Source organism: Balaenoptera ricei, chromosome 2 (assembly GCF_028023285.1).
Source record: "Balaenoptera ricei isolate mBalRic1 chromosome 2, mBalRic1.hap2, whole genome shotgun sequence".
Taxonomy (NCBI): Eukaryota; Metazoa; Chordata; class Mammalia; order Artiodactyla; family Balaenopteridae; genus Balaenoptera; species Balaenoptera ricei.
Window position 1 is genome coordinate 175,498,603 of NC_082640.1, and position 27,346 is coordinate 175,525,948.

General features: G+C 36.2%; 1 protein-coding gene across 1 annotated transcript in view; it reads right to left on the minus strand.

Moving 5' to 3' along the window:
• Window positions 1-27,346, minus strand: part of CATSPERB (cation channel sperm associated auxiliary subunit beta) — a 138,279-nt gene that overhangs the window by 52,475 nt on the left and 58,458 nt on the right. The window contains exons 11-16 of the mRNA XM_059915818.1: window positions 25,240-25,306; window positions 24,896-24,942; window positions 24,357-24,509; window positions 23,839-23,841; window positions 22,832-22,984; window positions 15,125-15,269 (exon numbers count right to left, since the gene is read on the minus strand). Of these exons, the coding sequence (XP_059771801.1) occupies window positions 15,125-15,269; window positions 22,832-22,984; window positions 23,839-23,841; window positions 24,357-24,509; window positions 24,896-24,942; window positions 25,240-25,306 (568 nt within the window). The remainder of the gene's footprint in view (window positions 1-15,124; window positions 15,270-22,831; window positions 22,985-23,838; window positions 23,842-24,356; window positions 24,510-24,895; window positions 24,943-25,239; window positions 25,307-27,346) is intronic.

Below are 27,346 nucleotides of genomic sequence, written 5' to 3' on the forward strand. Positions count from 1 at the left end.
TATAGAACCCAGCCACTTCTCACCACAATCACCCTGGACAAGCCAATATATATATTTACTTATTGTGAGATTTATAACGAGGAATTAGCTCATGCAATTACGGAGGCTGAGAAGTTCTATGATCTGCTGTCTGTAAGGTAGAGAACCAAAGGCCCAAGCACCAGGGGAGCTGATGGTGTAACTCCCAGTTGAAGCCCAAAGACCTGAGAACTGGGCTTGTGGGGTGGGAGGGCCGGAGAAGACCAATGATGTCCGAGCTCAAGCTGGCGGGCAAGAAGCAAAAGGGGTGAATTCCTCTTGCCTCCACCTTTTTGTTCTACTTAGGCCCTCAAGAGACTGGATGATGTCCACCCATACTGAGGAGGACAGTCTATGGATTCAAATGTTAATCTCATTCAGATACACCCTCACAGACACACACACAAATAATGTTTAATCTGGGCACCCCTTGGCCCAGTCAAGTTGACACATAAAATTAACCATTACAGTTGTTAAGGTTCAATATGCCATATTTCATCTATAACCATAAGATACACTTTTTTTTTTTCTTCACATTTTAACATCTTGGAAATGGAGATATTTTATAATTGGTCTGTCTTATAATCATTGTCCACTAGGTGGCACTCACGCCATAATGGTCAATTGGCTACACATGTACGTATTATACTTTGTCTCCGCTATTTTATACTGTCATCACTTTCCTGAATCACTGGTATAATACATGTTGAGTTTTAATGCTGCTTAAAATGCCTTAAAATATTACATTATAATCTGGTATTGAAACAAAATTATTATGGGTTCAGCAAGAGAGAAAAACAAAGCAGGGCAAAGATTTATCAATAAAGCAAAAGTAGCTAAAGAATTACCACGCTGCCACATTTTCTTGTAGAACAATCACCAAGTATTTTATAAGACCTAAGAACAAAGAAACCTACAAGTAGATGAAATTACATTATGTTTTACTATGGAGATACACATGAAATTATTGCCTTATCACACAGAACGCTGGGGAAATGTCAGCACAATCCATGCATCATCCACGATCACTGTTAAAACACTGTGTTAAAGTTTAATTGGAAGAGTTTTTCCTTTCTTTGTGTTAATAGAACAAAGTGTATCTTACACTCAATGAAGCTCACATTTGATGAAATATGTTTACAACATTCTTCTGTTGGTTTTGCATATGAACAACTAGTTGAGTTGGTTCTTAGGTAATATTTTTCTCTGAAAGTTCTTTAAAAGAATATGTGATATTCATTGTTGCAGCAGAAAAATCCAAGGCTGGCTTGATTTTTTGATGTGCTTTTTAAAATTTTTTTTTTTTTTTTGGCTGCGTTTGATCTTCATTGCTGTGCGTGGGCTTTCTATAGTTGTGGCGAGCGGAGGCTACTCTTTGTTTTGGTGTGCGGGCTTCTCATTGTGGTGGCTTCTCTTGTTGCAGAGCATGGGCTCAGTAGTTGTGGCTCACAGGCTCTAGAGCATGTGGGCTTCAGTAGTTGTGGCGCACGGGCTCTAGATCACGGGCTCAGTAGTTGTGGCACACGCGCTTAGTTGCTCAGCGGCATGTGGGATCTTCCCAGGCCAGGGCTCAAACCCGTGTCCCCTGCATTGGCAGGTGGATTCTTAACCACTGCACCACCAGGGAAGTCCCTGGCTTTACATTTTCTATTTCAAATAATTCAGAAGTGTTTTTGCTTTTATTATTGGTTTTGCTTTTAGTTAAAAAAATTAATGTTTTATCAATTTTGGTTTCCTTTATTCTTCCTATTTTCAGTATTTATTCATCCATTCATTCATATCAGAGGGCTACAATGTGCCAGGAAGAGGAATACAGAGCCACCACCTTTGTTCATCACTGAAGATCCCTACCACTTGCAATTTCTCAATCTTTAGCATCTATATTTGTCATCCGAGATTCTTTCTAATTATCTATTCATTCTATATGTGGACATGTTTCTATAGTTCATATCTATAATTTGTAATAATTTATATTGCCAATTTAGTTTCATTTTCGGAGGTATTAAATATTTTTACTATTTTCAAAGTAATCTTGCTTAGTCTATTTTGACTTCTGTTTCATAATATGTGTTTATTCTCTATTTGCCCATTCCCCTGGATACATTCTCAGACTTCCTCTTCCTTATTCGGTGCACTGAAAGGCTCACCCCTATGTATTTCAATACTTCCACTCTTTTTCCAGCTGGCTTCTGAATGGGTTTGGCCAGTGAAGGGCACTAGCAGGAGATAAGAACAAGAGAAGGAAAGAGAAGTCTGTCTATCTGTCTATCTATCAATCTATCTATCATCTATTTATTTGCATTACCCCTTTAACTAAAGGGACTGTAATGGCTTTCTTCCATTGCTAGTCTCTGGATATTTTAATATTATTGTTGGTTCCTTTAACTCTGTCCACCATTCTGCAAATAATTCCCTTATAAAGGCTCTTCAGGTGAAACACTTGAGTGGTATTAGGTTCTTGCCAGGATTATTACTGATACAGTATTTTTTTTTTTTTTACCAGACATGTCCCTAGAAACAGTATCAAAGTGGGATTCTGGGACTGAGTTGCTTATACATTTAAGGAATGCAAAGATGACTTCTTATGCCTGGCAGATATTGTGAACTGGCAATCCATACCAAGCAAGGGCAACACAATTACTCAAATTATATTGGACGGAGTAGGTCTGTGGAGGGCAAGACTTTAGGTGATCAAATGGGGTGGCTGTGCTTGATTACAATAACAATCATGGTTTTTAGCATGACTTATTGGATGTATTAGAAAGCTTACCAAAAAAAACAACAGTAACAACAACAAAACAACCAACTTATGACCTTGAATATCCAGCTCAAGGCCAGAGTAGAGAACCTGACAGCTGTATGGGGAAAAAGGAACCCTACCTCACCACACACAAAATTAGAAATTTTAAACAGACCTATGTAAGCAATCTAAAACAATTAACCTCCTAGAAGAAAACAGGAGAATATCTTCATAAGTTTGGGATAGACAAAGATTTCTTTTCTTTTTTTTTTTTTTTTTGACAAAGATTTCTTAAACAGGATATAAGAAGCAAGAAGCACTAACTATAAAGAAAAGGCTGAGAAATTGATCTGTTAAAAATTAATAATTTTGGACTTCCCTGGTGGCGTGGTGGTTGGGAGTCTGCCTGCTGGTGCAGGGGACGCGGGTTTAAGCCCTGGTCTGGGAAGATTCCACATGCTGCGGAGCAGCTTGGCCCGTGTGCTGCAACTACTGAGCCTGCACTCTAGAGCCCAGGAGCCACAACTACTGAGCCCGCATGACACAACTACTGAAGCCCGCACACCTAGAGCCCACGCTTCACAACAAGAGAAGCCACTGCAATGAGAAGCCCGAGCACCGCAACAAAGAGTAGCCCCTGCTTGATGCAACTAGAGAAAAGCCCATGTAGCCACGGAGACCCAATGCAGCCAAAAATAAATAAATAAATTTATTTTTTAAAAAATTAATAATTTTGTTCATCCAAAGACACCATGAAAAGAATAAAAATTACAAGCCACTAATTGGGAAAAGATGTTTGCAAATTATATTTCTAAAAAAGGCCTCATATCCATAATACATTAAAAACTCATAGAAATCAATAAGAAAAAAGGCAATCCAATAAAACTTGATTAAAAAGACTTGGAGAGATAATTTACAAAAAAAGATACAAAGGTTGGCCAGTGAGGGACTTCCCTGGTGGCGCAGTGGTTAAGAATCCGCCTGCCAATGCAGGGGACATGGGTTCGATCCCTGGTCTGGGAAGATCCCACATGCCGCGGAGCAACTAAGCCTGTGTGCCACAACTACTGAGCCTGTACTCTAGAGCCCGCGAGCCACAACTACTGAGCCCACGTGCCACAACTACTGAAGACTGCATGCCCTAGAGCCCGAGCGCTGCAACTACTGAAGCTTGCGTGCTGCAACTACTGAAGCCCCCACGCCTAGAGCCCATGCTCCGCAACAAGAGAAGCCCGAGCACCGCAACGAAGAGTAGCCCCCACTCGCCACAACTAGAGAAAGCCCACACGTAGCAACGAAGACCCAATGCAGACAAAAAATAAATAAAATTTAAAAAAAAAGATTGGCCAGTGAACATGTGAAAATGTGCTCAACATTATTATTCATGGAAACTAAATCTTCAGTGAGATACCATTGCATGCTCACCATAATGGCTAACTATTAAAAAGACAATACTAAGTGTTGACCAGAAGAGGGAGCAACTGGAATTCCTTCATATTGCTGGTGGGACAGTAAATTGATAAAATCATGTTGGAAAAATGTTGGCAGCACTTAATATTTTTTCTCACAAAAAGCTAAACAAACATATACTTTATGATGTAGTAATTCCATTCCGACATTTATACCCAACAGAAATGAAAGCTCTGTCTAGCAAAAGACTTATACAAGAATGTTCATAACTGCTTTATTCATAATAGGCTCCAAATGGAAGCAACTCAAATACCTACCAGCAGTGGAATGGATAAATAAATTGTTGTATATTCAGACCATGGAGGACCACGCAGCAGTGAAAAAGAGCAAATTACTAATACTTGTGACAATATGGAGGAATCTCAAAGTCATAATATTGACTGGAAAAAGTCAGACATAAAATATATACCACATAATTCTATTTATATGAAGTTCGCAACCAGACAAAACTAATCTATGGTATTAGAAGTCAGGATAATGGCTACCCTTAGAGGTATACTGACAAGAAAGGGCATGTGGGACCCTTCCAGAGTACTGGGAATGTTCCATAGCTTGCTCTACTTTCCAGCCCCTCCCAATGATACCGATAGTTATTTTTGTTTATTTCACAGTCACAAGATGCCTGATTGTCAGAATTCTAAATGCTACTACTGCACACCTGCTGTCTCAACAAATGATTCAGACAAATTAACCACAAGATTAACCTTGATACCAACATAAATTGAACAAAATATTATTGACAGAAACGAGAATAAATAAACATTGTGGGGAAGATCTGAGGGAATAGAATCAGAATTTTGTGCTCTCTCCTTATCCTTGAATAAGGAAGGACCATTGAGGAGATTTTATGATGGTAAAACTGTCCCTGCTGGTGAGCATCAAGGACACAGGATCGAGGCCTTAGAAACCATGCTTTATGAAGTCATATCAGAAACCTTTAGAAAGCTTGTTGTTTAGAATCATATCATAGACTTACAAGATCAGAAGAACCTGGTTTTAAGCTTGGACAGTCAAGAATGCTGGCAATGTTAAAAACAAAGAAACAAACAAAAACCCCCAGACTCATTCTTGTCTTGGAGACAATTAGTACATTTCCTACTCTGGTTATACCTAATCAGGTATCTCCAAGTTTACCCCAATCTCCAAACTTACCCAATGATCTATAAAAGTGTACTTGAACATTGGGAGATCTACCTTTGGGGGGACTGTATTTCTTTTTTTTTTTTTAAACCTTTATTGGAATATAATTGCTTTACAATGTTGTGTTAGTTTCTCCTGTACAACAAAGTGAATCAGCTATATGTATACATACATCCCCATATCCCCTCCCTTGTGAGCCTCCCTCCCACCCTCCCCACCCCACCCCTCTAGGTCATCACAAAGCATCGAGCTGATCTCCCTGTGCTATGCAGTAGCTTCCTACTAGGGGAAGGGGAAGCTGGGATGAAGTGAGAAAATAGCATTGACATATATACACTACCAAATGTAAAATGGATGGCTAGTAGGAGACTAGTATTGAAGGTAGATCTTCCTTGTCTATTAAGTTATTGAATTTCAGCATTGTTTGTTTTTACAATTGGTAGTTTTATTATCTCATGAACACCTGAAAAAATGAACCCTAAAATGTATGAAAAATATAAACCTCTCTGAAGAAGACATTAAGAGTAAAGCTTCATGTTCATGAATTAGGCAATGGTTTCTTAGATAAGACAGCAAAATCACAAACAACAAAAGGAAAAAGAGATTGGACTTGATGAAAATTTAAAACGTTTGTGCCACAAAAAACACCATCAGGAACGTAAAAAACCCATAGAATGAGAGAAAATACATGCAAATCATATATCTCTTAAGGGACTTACATTCAGAATATATAAAGTACTTTTATAACTCATCAATAAAAAAACAATTAACTCAATTTTAAATGGGCAAAGGATTTGAATAAGTATTTCTCCAAAGAAGATATATTAGTGGCCAATAAACACATGGACAGATTTTTAATATCATTAGTCATTAGAGAAATGCAAATCAAAACCACGAGATACAATTTCCCATCCACTACAGTAACTAAAATTTTAAAAAGACAGATAATAATAAGTGTTGGTGAGGATGTAGAGAAATAATCCTCATACATTGCTGGTGGGAATGTAAAATGGTACAGCCATAGTTTGACAGTTCTTCAAAATGTTAAACATAGAGTTACCATATGACCTAGCAATGAGAATCCTAAGTATATACCCAAAAGAACTGAAAGCATATGTCTACACAAAACTTGTACACAGATGTTCATAATAGTATTATTCATAATAGCCAAAAAAGTGTAAAAAACATCAAATGTCCATCAACCCAAATATCCTGATGAATGGATAAACAAAATGTGCCAAATCCATACAATAAAATATTATTCATCCATAAAAAGGAATGAAGTACTGATATACGCTACAACATGGATGAAACTTGAAGACATTATATTAAATCAATAAGTCAGTCACAAAAGGACAAATACTGTATGATTCTACTTATATGGGGTATCTAGAGTGGTCAGATTCAGAGAGACAGAAAGTAGTTGCCTGGGGCTGGAGGGAAGAGAAATGGCGAGTTATTGTTTAATGGCTATGGAGTTTAAGTTTAGAAAGATGGAAACATTCTGGAGGGAGATGGATGGTGATGATGGTTGCACAACAATGTGAATATACCTAATGCTACTGAGCCATACCCTTAAAAGAAATTAAAATGTTAAAGTCTGTGTTGTGTATATTTTAACAAATAAATAAATTGGAGTAAACAAAACCACCAGCAGGAATCAAGAAAAAAAAAAAAAAAAGAACCATATTATGCCAAAATGTAGAAAAGTATGAGCTAAGGAAAGGAAGAGAAAATTCTGATGTAACAGGTCACACTACTCTATGTCTAACCCTTTAAAGCAATATAGAGAGAAGGAAGGTAAATCAACAAAATCCTGAGGACTCTCAGTAATATCCTCCTAAGGAGACAGAGGTTGACAGTGGATGAGATGGTTTCCAAAGGAGAAGTAAAGGGAAAAACCAGCCCTCTTAAGTGAAGTCAGGTTCACCACCTTCCAAGGTCCTTTACTGAGTTGAGAGAATGAATCAAGTGCTACCTAGATGAGGTGAAGCAAACAGTCTCAAGAATAATTTACCCACATTGCATCAGAGCAAACTGAAGATCTACCAGTGCTGCACACTTTAGTGATGAACCAGAGAAAAAGAGGAGGAGGAGGAATAGAAGGAGGAGAAGATGTGAAGGAGGAAAGGGGTAAAGAAGAAGGTAGAATAGGGGAGGGAAGGGGACAGGAAAAGGCAGAATAGGAAGGCACTGATAGCATATAAGAGATATAAAGAATCCAGTCATACAAAACATATCCCAAGATAAGGTAAAATTTCCTCTGTATTTTGCATCAAAAGACTTTAATGAATTAATAGATTCAACAAGACAAGATCTCAAAGCCTCAATAACTGAATGACAACATGAAAAGGCAGATCACAGAGATAAAGAAATAAATTGAAAGCCATGTCCCTTTATCATTCTAGGCTCCAAGACAGGTTGACAAAATTTAACTGTGTTGGAAGGGGGGAGGCATCTGTCAATAAGGTCAATCAGTATGAATTTTTCCTTTCAACTGTGCAAACTGAGAGGAGCTATGTAGGCTTGATCAATGACATCACAAAATTACCAAACCAAGTAAGTGGAGAGCCATATATCATTTACCCAACTCCACCTCTTACAAGCTGTGTGATTTTATTTTTTTTATTTTTATAAATTTATTTATTTATTTATTTATGGCTGCATTGGGTCTTCATTGCTGCACATGGGCTTTCTCTAGTTGCAGTGAGCGGGGGCTACTCTTCATTGCAGTGTGCGGGCTTCTCACTGCGGTGGTTTCCCGTTGCAGAGCATGGGCTCTAGGCACATGGGCTTCAGTAGTTGTGGCTCGTGGGCTCTAGAGCACAGGCTCAGTAGTTGTGGCACACAAGCTTAGTTGCTCCGTGACATGTGGGATCTTCCCAGACCAGGGCTCAAACCCATGTCCCCTGCATTGGCAAGCAGATTCTTAACCACTGCACCACCAGGGAAGCCCAAGCTGTGTGAGTTTAATCGTATCAATTTAAACTGTAAAAGTAATTTAACATTACCTATTCCAACTTGGTTGTTGTGAATATTAAATGAGATGATATTTGTAACATGCTGAGTACAACTATAGTAGCTCACTGAGTGGGAGCTATTATTATTTGTCTTTGGGGAGAGTAAAAAAAAAAATCACTGAAATTGTAAATGAGAATAAAGCATGATGTTTCAGAGTCCCCCTGCTTTAGGGTTGTTCATAGGATCCTATTTTTGTGGATCCTAAAAATCCATCATCACCACCCCACCCCCTGCCAGAGGATTCTGGGAAGATGGTAGAGTGGGATGCACTAGGAATCTCTCTCCCCACTTGGACAACAATTGCACTGGAAGAATCTATCTGATGTAATTGTTTGGGAACTCTGGAGTCTATTGAAGGCTTGCAACTTCCGGAGGAAGACTTGGGTAGTAAATTGCGGTTAATTTCAGCCCTTAGCACAGTAAAAGCTACCCACCCCCCCACTCCAGCCTCAGGGCAGGCAGTTATGCATGTGTTCCTGGGGCAGTTGCACACAGTTTGCAGGAGCCAGTGTGGGCAAAAAGGACCTTGTCCTCCAAATATTGGGGATCTGTGCTCTGTTTGCTGATTGCAGCTTCTTATCACAGAGGTGCAGACAAAAAGGAGGGTGGCCATTCTTGTTGCACCTCTTTCAGTGTTGCAAGTCCACTCCCCACTGGCTGAAATGACTTCCAGGGAATTTAAAGGTCTGGGCCCTTCCCCCTTATCTACCCCTTCATTTGTCTCTTTTTTCCCTTTTGGGAACGAGACATTAAAGACTAGGACATCTGAGGTATTATCAAAAAGACAAGAGGTAACAAGTGTTGGTGAAGATGTGGAGAAAAGAGAACACTGTTGGTGGGAATGTAAATTGGTGCAGCCACTGTGGAAAACAGTGTGAAGACTCCACAAAAATTAAAAATAAAACTACCATATGATCCAGTGATTCAACTTTTGGGTATATATCCAAAGGAAATGAAATCACTATCTCAAAGAGATATCTGCATCCCCATTTTCATTGCAGCATTATTCAGAATAATCAAGACAGAAAAACAACCTAAGTGTTCACCAACAGATGAATGGATAAAGAAAATGTGGTATATATACACAATAGAATATTATTTGGCCATTAAAAAGAAGGAAACCCTGCCATTTGCAACAATGGATGAAACAGGGGGCATTATGCTAAGTGAAATAAGTCAGAGAAAGACAAATACTGTATGACCTCACTTATATGTAGAATCTATAAAAAAGTCAAACTAATAGAAATTGAGAGCAGAATGGTGGTTGCCAGGAGTGTGGTGGCAGGGGAATGGGGAGGGGGTAATTGGTAAAGGTGGTTGAAGGGGACAAATTTCCAATTATAAGATGAATAAGTTCTGAGGATACAACATACAGTACAGTGACATAGTTAACAATACTATACATATATTTGAAAGTTGCTAGGAGGGTAAGTCTAAAAAGTTCTCATCACACAAAAAATTATAACTATGTAAGATGACTGATGTGTTAACTAACCTTATTGTGATAATCGTTTTGCAATATATACATATATCAAATCATTATACTGTACATCTTAAACTTACACAATATTATGTCAATTATATCTCAGTAAAGCTGGGGAGAAAGACTAGGACATTCAAAAGCAACTGCATACACAAGGAAAATTTAGAAACTGACCACATACACTTGGGGAAAGGTACAGCCTCAGGAAAGACCTAAGAAGATCTCGAGTTTACATCTCAGGCTAATCCTTGGCACAGAGACAGCCCACAACAATAAAAAAACAAAAACATTAACAACAAAAAAGCAAACCCTGGGGAAGGGGGAGAATCTGATTTCCATATCTACTATATTATTAGATTCAAATGTCCAGTATTCAACAAAAAAATCACAAGGCATACAAAGAAACAGAAAATATAGCCCATTCAAAGGAAAAAATTAAATCAACAGAAATGTTCCATCTTAAAGATGTTCAAAAAACTAAAGGAAGATGTGGAAAAAGTCAAGAAAATAATATATGAACAAAATGGAAATATCAACAAAGAGACAGAAAAACTAAAAGAACCAAAGAGAAATCCTACAGATGAAAAAGCACAATAATTGAAATTAAAAATTTGCTAGAGGGATTGAAAGGTAGAAGAAAGAATCAGTTAATTTGAAAACAGGACAATGAAAATTAGCGAGTCTGAGGAACAGAAAGAAAAACCACTGAAGCAAAGTGAATAATGGTTTGTAACTGTACTTGTGTTTTCTATATGATTTAAGAGACTAATACATTTAAAGAAAAAAATGATTAATATGAAAGCTAGTATTACTTACTGTTAACTTGGGTTTGTAACTCCAAATCTCGTTTTCTACATAATTTAGGAGACTGATGCATTTAAAAGAATTACTAATTTATGTTTGGAGGCACACAATGTATAATGATGTAGTTCTGTGACATCAACAGCTGAAACAACAGTAGTTGGAGACTTCAATACCCCACTCACAATTATGGACAGAACACCGGACAGAAGACAGGTAAGGACATCAAGTACTTAAACAGTGCAGTAAACCAACTGGATATAACAGACATACACAGAACATTCCACCCAACAACAGTACATACACTTCTCAAGGGCATATGGAACAATTTCCAGGACAGACCATATGTTATGCCACAAATTAAGTTTCAATAGACTTAAAAAGATAAATATCACACAAAGTATCTCCTCTGATCACAAGGAGATGAAGTTAAAAATTAATAACAAAGAAAACTGGAAAATTCACAAAATTCTGGAAACTAAACAACACTCATTTAAACTAGCAACCTACCAAAGAAGAAATCACAAGGGAAATTGTAAAATACCTACAGACAAATGAAAATGAAAATACAACATACTGAAACGTATGGGATGAAGTGAAAGCGGTGCTAAGGGGGAGATTTATTACTCTAAATATTTACATTAAAAATAAGGAAGAAATGAGTGAAGGGAGCCAAAAAGTATGAACTTCCAACTATAAAATAAATAAGCCATGGAGATGTACAGGAATACCTAGGAGATACTGCAAGTTTGTTTCTAGGCCAACACAATAAAGCAAATATTGCAATAAAGCAAGTCACATGAATTTTTTGGCTTCCCAGTGTATATAAAAGTTACGGTTAGGGCTTCCTTCGTGGTGCAGTGGTTAAGAATCCGCCTGCCAAGGCAGGGGACATGGGTTCAAGCCCTGGTCCGGGAAGATCCCACATGCCGCGGAGCAACTAAGCCTGTGCACCACAACTACTGAGCCTGTGCTCTAGAGCCCGCGAGCCACAACTACTGAGCCCACGTGCCACAACTACTGAAGCACGCATGCCTAGAGCCTGTGCTCCGCAACAAGAGAAGCCACCGCAATGAGAAGCCCGTGCACCACAACGGAGAGTAGCCCCCGCTCACCGCAACTAGAGAAAAAGCCCATGCCCAGCAACGAAGACCCAACACAGCCAAAAATAAATAAATAATAAATAAATTTATTTTAAAAAAAGTTACGTTTACACTAGACTGTAGTCTATTAAGGGTGGAATAGTATTATGCCTCTAAAACAATGTATATAGCTTAATTTAAAAATACTTTATCACTGAAAAATGCTAACCATCATCTGAAAATGGATGGTTGCTACAAACCTTCAATTTGTTAAAAAAAAAAACAATATCTGCAAAGTGCAATAAAGCTAAGCATAATAAAATTACATATACCTGTAATGTACAGCATGGTTACTATAGTTAATAATACTGTATTACATATGTGAAAGTTGCTCAGAGAGTAGATCTTAAAGTTCTCATGACAAGAAAAAAAAATTCGTAACTATGTATGGTGATGGATGTTAACTAGACTTATTGTGGTAATCATTTTGCAATGTCTACAAATATAAAATCATTATGTTGTATACCTAAAACTAATATAACGTTATATGTCAATTATACCTCAATTAAAATTGTTAAAACAAAAACCAAGAAATTTCTCAAATCAACAATTTAACTTTAAAACTTAAGGAACTAGAAAAAGAAGAACAAAGTAAACCAAAAGCTAGCAAGGAAAAAAGGAAATAATAAAGATTAGAGCAGAGATAAATGGAATAGAGAGTCGAAAAACAAGAAAGAAAATCAATAAAATCAGAAGTTGATTCTTTGAAAAGGTCAATAAACCTTTACCTAGATGAACTGAGAAAAAAAGAAAGACGACTCAAATTACTAAAATCAGAAGTGAAAGTGAGAACAGTACTGCTACTTCTACAGAAGTAGAAAGGATTATAAGAGAGTATTATAAACAACTGTACACCAGCAAATTGGATAAGCTAAATAAAATGGAAAAATTCCTAGGAAAATAAAACTACAAGACTAAGTAAATCATGAAGAAATAGAAAATGTGAATAGACCTAAAACTAGTAAGGAGATTGAATTAGTAATAAAAAATCTCTCCCTGGACCTGATGGCTTCACTGGTGAATTCAACAAAACATTTAAAGAAGAGCTAATACTGATCCTTCTCAAACTTTTCCAAAAAATTGAAAAGGAGGGAACATTTCCCAACTCATTTCATGAGGCCAGTATTATCCTGATACCAAAGCCAAACAAAAACACTATCAAAAAAGAAAAAAGAAAACTGTAGACCAATATCTTTGATGAGTAATGATGCAAAAATCCTCAACAAAATACTAGCACACAGAATTCAGCAGCACATTAAAAGGATTATTCACCATGACTAAGTAGGGTTTATTCCTGGAATGCAAGGAACATTGAATGCAAACAACATATGAAAACTGATCAATGTAATATACCACATTAACAGAATGAAAGAAAAGAACCCACAACATCATCTTAACTGATACAAAAGAGCATTTGACAAAATTCAACATACTTTCATGATAAAACACTCAACAGACTAGAAATAGAAAAAAACTGTGGGGGGGTGAGTGGGATGAATTGGGAGATTGGGATTGACATATATACACTATTGATACTATGTATAAAATAGATAACTAATGAGAACCTACTGTATAGCACAGGGAACTCTACTCAGTGCTCTATGGTGACCTAAATGAGAAGGAAATCCAAAAAAAAAGGGGGTATATGTATATGTATAGCTGATTCACTTTGCTGTACAGTGTAAACTAACACAATATTGTAAAGCAACTATACTCCAATAAAAGTTATAAAAAAAAGAAGAAAACTACCTAAACATAATGAAAACCATATATGAGAAACCCACCGTGAACATTATACTCAAGGGTGAAAGACTTAAAGCTTTTCCTCTAAGATCAGGAACAAGGCAAGGAAGCCCACTCTCACAACTTCTATTCAATATAGTACTAGAAGTTCTAGCCAGAGCCATTAAGCAAGAGAAAGAAGTTAAAAGCATCAGAATTGAAAAGGAAGTATTAAAATCATCTCTGTTCACAGATGATGTGATCTTATATGTAGAAATCCCTAAAGCTTCTACCAAAAAAAAAAAAAAAAAAAGACCTATTAGAACTAATAATGGAATTCAGCAACGTAGCAGGATATAAAATCATCACTCAAAAATCAGTTGCATTTCTGTACACTAACATGAATAATTAGAAGACAAAATTAGGAAAACAATTCCATTTACAATAGCATCAAAAAACTACTTAAGAAATAACCGAATTAGTTAAGGGTAACCCACAGAATGGGAGAAAATATTTGCAAATCATATATCTGACAAGGGATTAACATGCAGAATAAATAGAAAACTCCTAAAACTCAACAATAAAAACAAGCAATCTGATTAACAAACAGGTAAAGGACTTGAAAAGACATTTCTCCAAAGAAGATATAAAAATGGCCAATAAGGACATAAAAAGATGCTCAACATCACTAATAATTAGGGAAATGCAATCAAAACTATAATGAAAAACCACTTCACATCCATTAGGATGATTACTATCAAAAGACCAGAAAATAACAAGGGTTGGCAATGATGTGGAGAAACTGGAACTCTTTTGCACTGGGTGTCAGAATGTAAAATGGTACAGTGCTGTGTAAAACAGTATTGCAGTTCCTCAAAAAATTAAAAATAGAATTATCATATGATCCAGTGATCCCACTTCTGAGTATATACCCAAAAGAAATAAAAGCAGGTCTCAAAGATATATCTGTATAGCCATGTTCATAGCAACACTATTCACAATAGCTAAAACATGGAAGCAACCCAATTGTCCACTGATGTATGAATGGACAAGCAAAATGTCATATATACTATACAACTGAATATTATTCAGCCTTAATGATGAAGAAAACTCTGACATACGTTATTACATGGATGACCCTTGAGGACATTATGCTAAGTGAAATAATCTAGTCACAAAAGGACAAACACTGTATGATTCCACTTATATGAGGTACCAAAGTAGTCAAAATCATAGAGACAGAAAGTAGAATGGTAGCTGTGAGAGGCTGTGGGGAAGAGAGGAGTGGGGATTTATTTTTTAAAGGGTATAGAGTTTCAAGATGAAAAGAGTTATGGAGATGGATGTTGGAGATGCTTGCAGAATATTTGCATGTATTTAATACCACTGAACTATACACTTAAAAATGGTTAAGATGGTAAATTTTGTTATGTTTATTTTTATTACAGTAAAATTTTTTTTTAAATCCATCACCCCTAATAGGTCTGTGACCTTAGGATTAGTTCATTAATATGGCAGATTTTAAAATAAATCTTCTAATCCCTGGCTCACAGGTAGTGCTTATACCAATAAAAGTGAATTCCTCACCTGCCTTTGTCAAGTAAACCTTTCCACTTCGGGAAACAAAAGTAATATCTGAAGTATAAAAACTATGGTAAGTATTCTTTATGATATCATCATCAAAGTCAGCTATAAATTCAAAGGTGTTGCCGCCATCAATTGAAAGCCATACCTAAGGGAATAAAAAGATAATACCTCACTAAAGAGCTGCCATGTAACAGTCATCAGTTACCTAATCTTCCTACATAAGAAAAGTCATGAACCATGACCATGCTCCCACATCCATCACACACACACACACACACACACACACACACACACACACAGATGTACAGACAGACTCCTTACCTACTTGGTCAACCGTCTATTTCCTTCCTAGAGTTTGTGCAAAAGTGTACGTGGCAGTCTTCAGTTTTAAACAGTATGCATTGTGAATGTACCAAAGAACAAAGTTATTCCATCATCTCCCAACTGGGCCTCCTCCTATCAACTGATTTGATACATACTGGATGTATTTGGATATGGAGGAGAGTGTTTATCCATATTAAAATGAGACTTCTGTGCTGAATTCCTTTATTAGTTCTAATCAGGTTTTTTTGTTTTTGTTTTGTTTGTTTTGTAGAATCTTCAGAGTTTTCTACATACAAGATCATATCATCTGTGCATAGAGATAATTTTACTTCTTCCTTTTATATGCAGATACTTTTAAATTTCTTTTTCTTGTCTAATAGCTCTGGTTAGAACTTCCAGTACTATATTGAATAGAAGTGGTGAGAGTGGGCTTCCTTGCCTTGTTTCTGATCTTAGAGGAAAAGCTTTAAGTCTTTCACCATCAAGCATAATGCTCACTGTGGGTTTCTCATATATGGTTTTCATTATGTTTAGGTAGTTTTCTTCTATTTCTAGCCTGTTAAGTGTTTTTATCTTGAAAGTATGCTGAATTTTGTCAAATGCTCTTTTGTATCAATTGAGATGATGCTGTGATTTTTTTTTCTTTCATTCTGTTAATGTGGTGTATTATTACATTGATCAGTTTCATATGTTGAACCATCTCTGTGTTCTAGGAACAAATCCCACATGGTCATGGTATGTATAATCCTTTTAATGTGCTGTTGAATTCAGTTTCCTAGTATTTGGTTGAGAATTTTTGCATCAGTGTTTTCTAGGGATTTGGTCTCTAGTTTTCCTTTCTTGTAGTATCCTTGTCTGGCTTTGGTATCAGGATAATGGTGGCATCATAGAATGACCTTGGAAGTGTTCCTTCCTCTTCATTTTTTTTGGTATGAGTTTGAGGAGGATTGGTGTTAATTCTTCTTTAAATATAATATTTGGAACAACTCACCAATGAAGCCATCCCGTCTTGGGCTTTTCTTTGTTGGGAGGTTTGATTACTGATTCAATCTCCTAACTAGTTATTGGTCTGTTCACATTTCCTATGCCTTCACAACTTAAGAATTAGGAGGTTGTATGTTTCTAGGAATTTACCCATTTCTTCTAGGTTATCCAGCTTGTTAGCATACAACTGTTCATAATATTCTCATATCCTCCTTATTTCTGTGGCATCAATTGTAATGTCCCCTCTTTCAATTTTAGTTGTCTTCTTTTTCTTAGTTAATCTAGCTAAGGCCCGTCAATAAAGCAGCTCAATTTCATTGCTTTTTTTCCTATTTTTCTATTCTTGATTACATTTATCTCTTCTCTAGTCTTTATTATTTCCTTCCATCTGCTAGCTTTGGTTTGGTGGGTCTTCTTTTTCTAGTTCCTTAAGTCATAAAATTAGGTTGTTAATTTGAGATTTTTCTTTTTAATATGTGTTTATAGCTATAAACTTCTCTGTTAGTACTGTTATTGCTGCATCCTGTAAGGTTTTTTTTCACAGATTATTTTTTATTTTTCATTGAAGTATAGTTGATTTACAATATCATGTTAGTTTCAGGTGTACAGCACAGCGATTCAGTTATACATATATATATTCTTCAGATTCTCTTTCCTTATAGGTTATTACAAAACACTGGGTATAGTTCCATGTGCTAGACTGTAAGTCCTGTTTATCTGTTTTATATATAGTAGTGTATATGTGTTAATCCCAACCTCTTAATTTATCCCTCTCCTCACCCCCTTTTCCCCTTTGGTAACCATAAGTTTGTTTTCTATGTCTGTGAGTCTCTTTCTGTTTTTGAAATAAGTTCACTTGTATCCTTTTTTTTTTTTTTTTCAGATTCCACATGTAAGCGATATTATATGATATTTATCTTTCTCTGTCTGGCTTACTTCATCTAGTATGATAATCTCTAGGTTCATCCATGTTACTGCAAATGACATTATTTCATTATTTTTTATGGCTGAGTAGTATTCTATTGTGTATATATACACCACATCTTCTTTATTCATTCATTTACCTGTTGATGGAAATTTAGGTTGCTTCCACGTCTCAGCTATTGTAAATAGTGCTGCAATATGTCTTGTTTTCATTTTAACTTTCTCAAGGTATTTTCTGATTTCCCTTATGACTACCTCTTTGACTCACTGGTTGTTTAAGAATGTGTTAATTTCCACATACTTGTGGATTTTCCAGTTTTCCTTCTATTGACTTCTAGTTTCATTCCACTGTGATTGGAAAATATACTTTGTATAATTTCAATCTTTTTAAATGTGTTGAGACTTGTTTTGTAGCCTCACATATGATCTATCCTAGAGAATGTTCTGTGTGTATTTGAGAAGAATTTATTCTGCAGGTGCTGGGTGCAGTATTCTGATCACATCGGTTAGGTGCAATTGGTCTACAGTGTTGTTCAAATCTTCTGTTTCCTTATTTATCTTCTGTCTGGTTGTTCTATCCATTATTGAAAGTGGAGTATGAAGTCTCTTATGATTATGTTGCTATCGATTTCTCCCTTCATTCTTTCAAAGTTTGCTTCATATTTATATTTCAAGGTTTGCTCTGATGTTTCATGCATAAATATTTATAATGGTTATATCTTCTTGGTGAATTGACCTTTTATTCTTATATAATGTCTTTGTTTCTTGTAATGATTTCTGACTTAAAGTCTATTTTGTATGATTACAAAATAGTATAGCCATCCCTGATCTTTTGGATACCATTTGCATGAAATATTTTTTCAATCTTTTCGTTTTCAGCCCATGTCCTCAGATCTAAAGTGAGTCTCTTGTAGACAGAATATAATTGCATCCTGTTTTTTTTTTTAAATCCATTCAGCTAATTTATGTCTTTTGATTGGGATATTTAGTCTATTTAAATGTAAAATAATTACTGACAGGGAAGGATTTACTATTACCATTTTATTTATTGTTTCATATATCTTGTAGCTTTTTGTCCCTCCTTTCCTCTCTTACTGTCTTCCTTTGTGTTTTTTGTTTTTTTTTTTTGTAGTGACATGCTTTGATTTCCTTCTTGTGTTCTTGTGTATATATTCCACATATATATTTTTCTTTGTAGTTACCACTGCAATTACATAAAATATTACATTCTATTTTTAATCTGATAACAACTTGACTTCAACTGTATACAAAATCACCTCCTATGCAGCTCCGCCCCCACACTTTATGTTATTGATGTCATAAATTACATGCTTTTATATTATATACTTGTTAACATATTTATAGTTTTAAAAATATTTTTCTCATGTAAATCCTATACAAGAATTAAAAGTGAACTTATGCACCAAAATAACATTAATACAAGTTACTGTATTTGTCCATGTTTTTATATTATTGCAAAACTTTTTATTTTCATGTGACTTCATGTTGCTATCTAGCATCCTTTAGTTTTGTCTTGCAGGACTCTCTTCAGCATTTTTTTTGCAGAGCAGGTATAGTTGTAATGAACTCCTTCAGCTTTAGTTTATCTGGGAAAAATCTTAATTTCCCCTTCATTTTTGAATGACAGTTTACCAAATACAGTATTCTTGATTGACAGTTTTTTGGGTTTTTTTTTTCCCTTTCAGCACTTTGAATATATCATCCCACTCCCTTCTGGCTTGCACTGCTTCTGCTGAGAAATCCACTGATAATTTTATGAAAGTTCCCTTGTATGTGACAAAGCCACTTTTCTCTTGCTGCTTACAAGATTCTGTCTTTGACTTTTGACAGTTTGATTATAATGTGTCTCAGTGTTGGTCTCTTTGGACTTATTCTGATTGGAATTTCTTTAATGTGTATGTCCATTTTCCCCCTCAAATTTGAGAAGTGTTTGACCATTATTTCTTTAAATAAGCTCTGTGTCCCTTTCTCTCTCTCTCTTCACCTTCTGGGACTCCCATAATGCATATGTACGTCCATTTGATAGTATCTGTAAATTCCTGAGGTTCTCTTCACTTTTCTTCATTCTTTTTTCTTTTTGCTCCTCTGACTTGATGATTTCAAATAACCTCTCTTCAATTTGCTGATTCTTTCTTCTGCTTGATCTTGTCTGCTATTAAACTTGTCTAGTGAGTTTTTCAGTTCAGTTATTGTATTTTTCAGTTCTGGAATTTCTGTTTGACCTTTTAAAATGATTTCTATCTCTTTTTGATATTCTCATTTTGTCCATGCATTATTTTCCTGATTTCTCTTAGTTATCTGTGTTCTTGTCTGACTCATTGAGCACCTTTATGACAGTGGTTTTCAATTCTTTGTCAGGCATCTCATAGATCTGCATTTCTTTAGGGTCATTTTCTGGAGTTTTATTTTGTTCCTTTGATTGGATCATGTATGCCTGTTTCTTTGTATGCCTTCTGATGTTGCTGTTGTTGTTTTGAGACTTGGGCATCAGATAAAGCAACCACATTTCCAGTTTTTATGGACTGGCTTTATGCAGACCTCTACCAATCTGCCCAGTTAGAGATTCTAGGACCTCTGAAATCTTTTCTGAGGATGTGCCTTCTCTGGCTTGTTCTGTGCTTTTAGTTGTCTCAAATTCCCTAAACTGCTTATCCCTGCTTCTTCTCAGAAGCCCATAAGCTCTTGCTGCCGCTGGCATCTGCCTGCAGAACTGCAATTCTAATGTGCTGCAGTGATCATATCTGTTTTCAGCAGTTTCCAAACAAGGCTGCCAGTTCCATCAGTGCTTTCAGTCAAGTGAGACAGATTCCAGTCTGTCAGGCAGCCCCTGGTCTTGCCAGAACATTGGATGCACTGTTAGCTCTTTTGTTTCTGTCCTGAGGGAGGATTCTTGGTGTGGGAAGTTTCCTTCAAGTTGTGCTGCACTAAGTCAAATAGGAGGAGAGGCATGGATGTATGTGCAAAATGTTGCAAGTTTTTCTATCCCTTTTGCTGGAATCCCTTCTTGGTTTTAGCTTGGTTTGGGTGCTGTAGCTTCTCAACAGGCCTGTAGAGTTCTTGCAAAGGTATGCTGGTTTGTATATTGCTATCTTTGTGGTTCTGGGGGAAAGTGAGGGTCTGAAACTTCCTAGCCTGCCATCTTGTCAATATTACTCCCCCTTTTCAGCAGTTTCCAAACAATGCTGCATGTCGCATCAGTGTTCTGAGTTAGGCAAGACAGAAACCAGTCCCTTGAGCAGCCCCCAGACAAGCCAGAATGTTGGACACAAGGTCCACTCTTCTGTCTCTATTCCAAGGGAGGATCCCTGGTGTGGGAGGTTTCTTCCTGGTTGTGCCATGCTAAATTGAATGGGGGCAGGACAGATGGGCACACACTGCAAATTTTCCCACCCCTTTGTTAGAATCCTTTTTTGGTTTTATGTTGGTCTGAGTGCTGTAGCTTCTCAACTGGTCTCTAAAGTTCTTGTAAAGGTACTCTGATCTGTATATTGTTGCTAACTCAGTGCCTCTGTGGAAGAGCAATGGCCTGAAGCTTCTTAGTCTGCCATCTTGCTGAGCCAGAATTCTTCTTTTTAATGAAGGTGAAGTTCTCTTTTTCTTTTATGGTTATTGTTTTTTTAGTCTTGTTTTAAAATGCTTTCCCACACTGAGTTCAGAAAGATATTCATTTTTTTCCCTCTAAAAGTTTTGATATTTAAATTAGTAATCTGTCAGGACTTGAGCTTGATGTATGTTGCAATGTGGGGATATATTTCAACAGTTTCCATATGTATAACCAAACTTCCCATCCCATTTTGAACAGTCTCTTATTTCCCCCTGTGATGTCACTTTGGCCTCTATCAATATTCTAGATTTGCATGGGTCTACTTGTGGGCTATTTTATCCCGTTGGTCAATTTGTCTATTCCTGGGCCAAAACTGCATTACCAAAATTGTTACAACTTTTAAAATAGTGTTAATATCTGGTAATACAAGTCCCTCCCCCTTATTCTTCTTCAGGAGTGTCTTGGTTACTCTTGGTCTTTTGTTTTTCCATGTATAATTATTTTTTTTCTTTTTGCTTTACTTGAAAAATTTTTTAACTGAGGTATAATTGACATATACCATATATATTTTAGAGTCAACTTAAACTCCACAACAAATCTTGGGATCTTGATTAGAGTTGTATTAGATCTACAGATTAATTTAAGGAAGAATTGATATTAATAGTCAAGTTTTCTTGTCCACAAGCATGTTTATGTTCATTTCTTTATAAAGTTTTAAATGTCCTTCAGTGAAGTTTATAATTTTCTACATATAGGTCTTAGAAATCTTAGATTTATTCTTAGGTACTTTATAGTTTTTGTTTGTGTATTTCTGTTTTGTTTTGCTTTGTTTCTGCTATTGTAAATAGTGTCTTAAAAATTATGTTTTCAAATTTATTGTTGTTCGTGTACAGAAATGAGATTGACTTTACCTCCTGCCTAGTTTAACTTTAACTCCCATCTTGTTTTAGTAATTTGTATGTATCTTTTAGATTTTCTATATAGACAATCAGATCTTCTGCAAGTAAATAGATTTTGTTCGCTACTTTTTAATATTCATGCCTTTGATTTCTTAATTTTTTTTCTTTGTCTTATTGCATTCCCCTCTGTATACTTTTTCACTTCTTAATAATTTCTTGGTAGAACTCCAAGAAACTGTTGTATTGTGGTTAATACAAACCCCTGCCTTTTCCACAGTTGAATGTGGAAAAGAACATTTGATAATGCTGAACTGGTCACATGTTGAATTCATGAGCACAAAGCTCAAGCAATCATATTGGATTACCTTAGTCAATTCATTCTCCCATCTTCCTAGGCAACTATTTTATTCTGTTCTCTCCTTCCTCAACCCCTCAACATTCCTCCTCCATCCTCACTAGTAAACAATAACTTTGATTTTTGTTGAGAAAATAGAAGATAAATTCCCACACCTTCCATTACCATAGCTACCCACCTGCCTACCAGCTTTTGAACCCGAAAATCCTTCCTTCCTCCCGTTACTATAGAACAACTGTCTGTGCTCCTAAGGCCAATCTCTCCACTAGTTCATAGACCTCATCTCCTCTCACCTCTTTAGAAATGTCACTCCAGCAATTTCTTTTCTCTCTTTCCTGCATCGTCAGCTTTTCCTCTCTACCAAATAAGTCCCATAAGCACACAACGTAATTCCTCCTATCTTTAAAAAAACTCTTCTTTTGACCTTTCTTTCTTCAAACACTGCTACAATTCCGTGCTCCACTTTTCAGCAAAACTTTGCAAAAGATTTGTTTGTATTCACTGTCACTAATTCCTCTCCTCTCATTCTCTCTTCATCAGGCTTTCCACCTCCCTGACCATCAGAGTGACTCTGTTCTTTACTTGATGTATAATCACTCAGCATAGAGCAAGTGAATGATTTACATCTATACTAGAGTGTGAAGTTTCATACACACCTGATTACCATAAGCATACAGAAAATGGCTTCGTGGGTGGAATATCATTCCAACAGGAGAAGAAAATGATGAAGGAAATAAGAAAAGTGGAAATTTTTGTATTAATCTCGGTTTGTTGTTTTTTAGGATCCTCACAGAGACAGTGGTTTTTTTCTAGAAATAGATAAACAAAGCAGAAGCAAATCATAAGAATTTTTCCACCAATAGTACTAGTCTATGTTACAATTTTTAGAGTTTCTTGTTACTTGGATTTGGATTAAGATAGGCACAAAACCATTAACACAGCATAGAATAGGAAGGATTAGCAACTACTGGTATCTCTTTACTCTGCGTCCCCCCACCATATATGTCGATTTTATAGATGTTGAACATGAAGTAAAGGAGATTAAATAATTTTCCCATTTATTATTTAATAATAATAATTTAATTAATAATAATTTAATTATTATTATTAAATAATAAATGTCATGGGGGGATTTATTGTAGAATCATTACTGAACTCAACAGACTCCAAGGCCCATGCTCATAACTATAATGTCAAACTACTTTTTAAAAGTGTGGATGCCTAGGCCACACTCCAATTCTGTCAGATCATGATTTTGAAGGGGATCAGAATATGCACCCCCAAGGCATGCCACTTTGGTATAAAGATTATTTTAAGCTGAAGATATTTGAGATTCAAGAGATGCAGACAAAATCCTTCCATTATCTGACTAAAAGCAGCAACTTCTGGGATAAAAGGCTGCCATTAATTCCTCTTCAGAGCAGATCGACTCCCAGAAGGCAGAATGTGAACAAAACCTACCCCAAATCCCTTCCCAGGGGAGTTTTATGGCCCTGAAGGAGCCGGAAAGACCACGCATACCTGTACAAACAAACCTCACAAACTTCCTTATCTCCTGTTTGTTCTCCTGTAAACCGTTATCTTTTCATTTGTTTTCCCTTAAGTACCTTTCTCGCTCAACCCCTTAAACTATTAAGATGGCATATAACCTCCAAATTTTAACTACCTTTTGAATTATTCATCACTGACTTTCACCCACACGTATGTGCACTGCATGCATAAATAAATTGTTTTCTTTTCTCCTGTTAATCTGTCTTTTGTCAGTTTAATTTGCAGGGCCCCAAAAATTGAACATAAGAGGGTAGAGGAGAATTATTTTTTTTCTCCCCTAAAATCATGAGGCTAGGGCTAGTTCCACTTTTTGTTCACTTAAACTAACCATTTTACAGACACTTAAATTTATATAGACCAAACTCAGCTTACATTCTCCTGAAGAATAAGCAAAGAAGCATTACTACACAAACAGCGCTGTATTTTCCATTTTCATCAAACTGAATGACAATAAGAGGCAAGACATCTATAAAGTATCAAACTATATTGTTAACCATAAATAATTTCACTGTAGCCAATTTTATCACCTTCTATTGTCAAAGATAAAAAGAACTTGGAAATAAGTTTTGCAAAGGTAAATTTTCACTACTGTGGTGTCAAGAGCAATCACCTCTGGGCTATAAGGCCTACCTGGTTATGGAAGAGGTAGACTCCAGAACTTTGTTCTTGGTCAACAAGAAATGTTACCACAGTTGAAAGAATAGTTTTCATTCCTTTTGAAATGGGGGGTAAGCAAGGTAACCATTCAAGAAATGGTTCTTTACTATAAAAACAAGAGCTTGCCTACAAAAAGAGAAAGGAAAAGTTAATGCCATTCTTGAACTATAAAAGTCCTAATTAGTTCTTGTAGGCAAATAAACTAATGAACAACACTAATTGTGTTGTCATGACTGGCCACAAATAATAGTGATATATCTTTAATGCCTGTGCTTCTCTTCTGGGGGATATGCATCCCTTTCTGGCATGAATTGTTTTTCTAGAACCACTGTGTGGGTCAAGATTTAACATAATTAGGTAATTACCATTAAATCTAAGTACAGGCACCACTGGGAGCAAAGGGTGATTGTTAAGCTTTTGAGTCTATGGAATTGCCATTTTTTAGATTAATAACAACCTGTGAAATCATGAACAATAAAATTTCTTACTTTTTAAAATATTTAATACCATACCTCACTTAGGGTCCTGTTTCTCTCAAAGGTGATAGTAACATAATCAACTATAAAATATAAAGGTACAGAAATTATAAGTAGCATCTATATTTTTAAACGTATCACTAATTAAATGATACAATTTAATTGTATCATTTACAATACAATCTTCTTGCACTTACAACAGGGCATGCCTATTGTATCAGATTTAAACTAATTTTCCCCCCAGTTTTAGGCCATTAACTTATACAAAACAAACCTATCTTTATATTTAATTCTGTTTTTATTTTATTTCATTTTATCTAATCTATATATGCTAGCTATGTTGACAAAAGCTTATTAATAGTTCTTTAACTAAAATTTACCTTCAAAATGTTCTCTGTTAGCAAAACATCTTTCATTATACCACAGTTTTCCTTTGATGTAGTCAACCTACATAAATAAACAAAAATGTCATTTAGGCAATATGTAGCCTTAAGATGTAAAAATAGAAAAACTTATAAGAAATTTTAAAAGTTCAATAGTTCAGGAATGTGAGGCAAATAAAAGAAGAAAAACTGTATGGCAGCAAAATAAAAGTTCGTGGAATGAGGACAAGAAACAAGAATATGCTTTTTGAACAACACACAAAAAAGGAATAAAAAGAAATTTCGCATGATTGGCATATGTTAATGGAAGACGCTACTCTCTATGAGCTGTCTTTCCGAGGCTCTCAGGAGCTGCTGATCTTTCATTACAGTTAAAATGGGTCACATGCTTATCTTTTATTCTCCTTCAGCTGCAGCTAGGTTTAAGGAGACTTCCCAGAGGCCTGACAGCAGCAAGAAGCAATAAGAAAAAAAGCCACAAAAATACAGGTTTTGAAAAACTGGTCATATGGGAGAAGCTTCCAAGAAGGTGAGATTATATATGTTGGATATGAATTATATGCAAGAATTTGAGACGGTTTTGTAATAGGTGTCAATGAAAAAATGTTGCCTGCCATATCAGTAAACAAAGGATGTTGCAGCCATCAAGCCACTACAGCCACTCCGATGGTGAGCCCTGAGGGAACTCAGGACAGAGACAAATGAGCTGCCCACTGCCAAGCCCTCAGTCACTGCAGCCACCCCCCAAGGATGCACCCTGAGGAGACTCAGGATGACAAAGCACAGGATACTGGCCCCAGATAGCTGAGGTGCACATCAAAGGAATGATTTCAGGGAGCCCAGACTCTTGCATCTTCCCGTACATAGAAAAAGGACTAAATTCCTTAACTTGAGATATCTGGTTTTCTTTAATTAACAGTCATCTTTTGATGTTCCGATTACCTGGTCTTTGTTGCAAAAACTCCTAAATATCTTCCTCCTCCCTTACCTCTTAGGAGCAGTCTCTCAGAGCTATCTGAGAGTCTGTGTCCCAGGCTTATGTCCTCAGTTTTGTCCACTGAATAAAACATAACTCAGCTTTCAGGTTGTGTATTTTTTTTTTTAGTCAACATAGGCAGATTCTGACTCTCATATTATTGTTGAGACAAAAGGAAGACCTTCTTACATTTTTAAAGACCAGTAATAAAATCTGCATAATCTGTGCATTAAAAGCCTTTAAAATGTTCTAGAATAGATTGTGGTGATGCTTGCACAACTCTGTGAATATACTAAAGGCCATTGAATTGTACACTTTAAGTGGGTGAATTTTATGCTATGTGAATTATATCTTGATAAAACTGCTGAATAAACAAAAAAGCCTTTTAAAATGGAGTGGACAATAATTTATTTGAATTTCAACCTATGGTTTTGTATCAAATGAGCCTTTTGAGTTCTCATATAAATCTTCAGTTTTTCAGGATGCCATAATTATCATGATTCTATCTGGGCAATTAGTATAGAATCTTTATCGGGCCCTGATTCCTTTTTTACTCTTTAGATTCCTTCTTTTTTTTTTTTTTTTTCCTACCTGGAATAAAACCCGTAATAGTCCAGTGAATATCCTTGGGGATAATTTAATCTGATCAGGCTGACTTTATTCCAAGGATGAGCTCATGCCCCAGGCCTGATTTAGAGTCACAAAGATGGGTCAGGAATACACACAGGATCCAACTCAGGTTAATGAGTCGGCCCTGAGGCTTGCTAGAACCATGGGGAAAGAGATACTTTATTCCTGTGGGGAGTGCTAAACTGATGGCACATAAACCTGGTGGCTATTCTTCCTGACAATTGGAGAAAACCCACTGAGAATGAAGCTAATGTAGAGGAAAGCAGACTCAAATGCTGAGAAGACAGGGTCGGACGGACATCTGTTAGGCACTAAATCCAGTCATGTCTGGAAGCTGGATTCATTCACTCCTTGAATTCCCTGTTCACATGAGCCAACAACTTCCTCTCCTTCGCTAAAATCAGTTTTAGTTTGGTTTCTGTCATTTGCCTTCAGAAGTTTCTGACTATCTGTTTGGGGAGAAAACCCAGCTTTTTTTTTTTTTTTAAAGTTGCTACT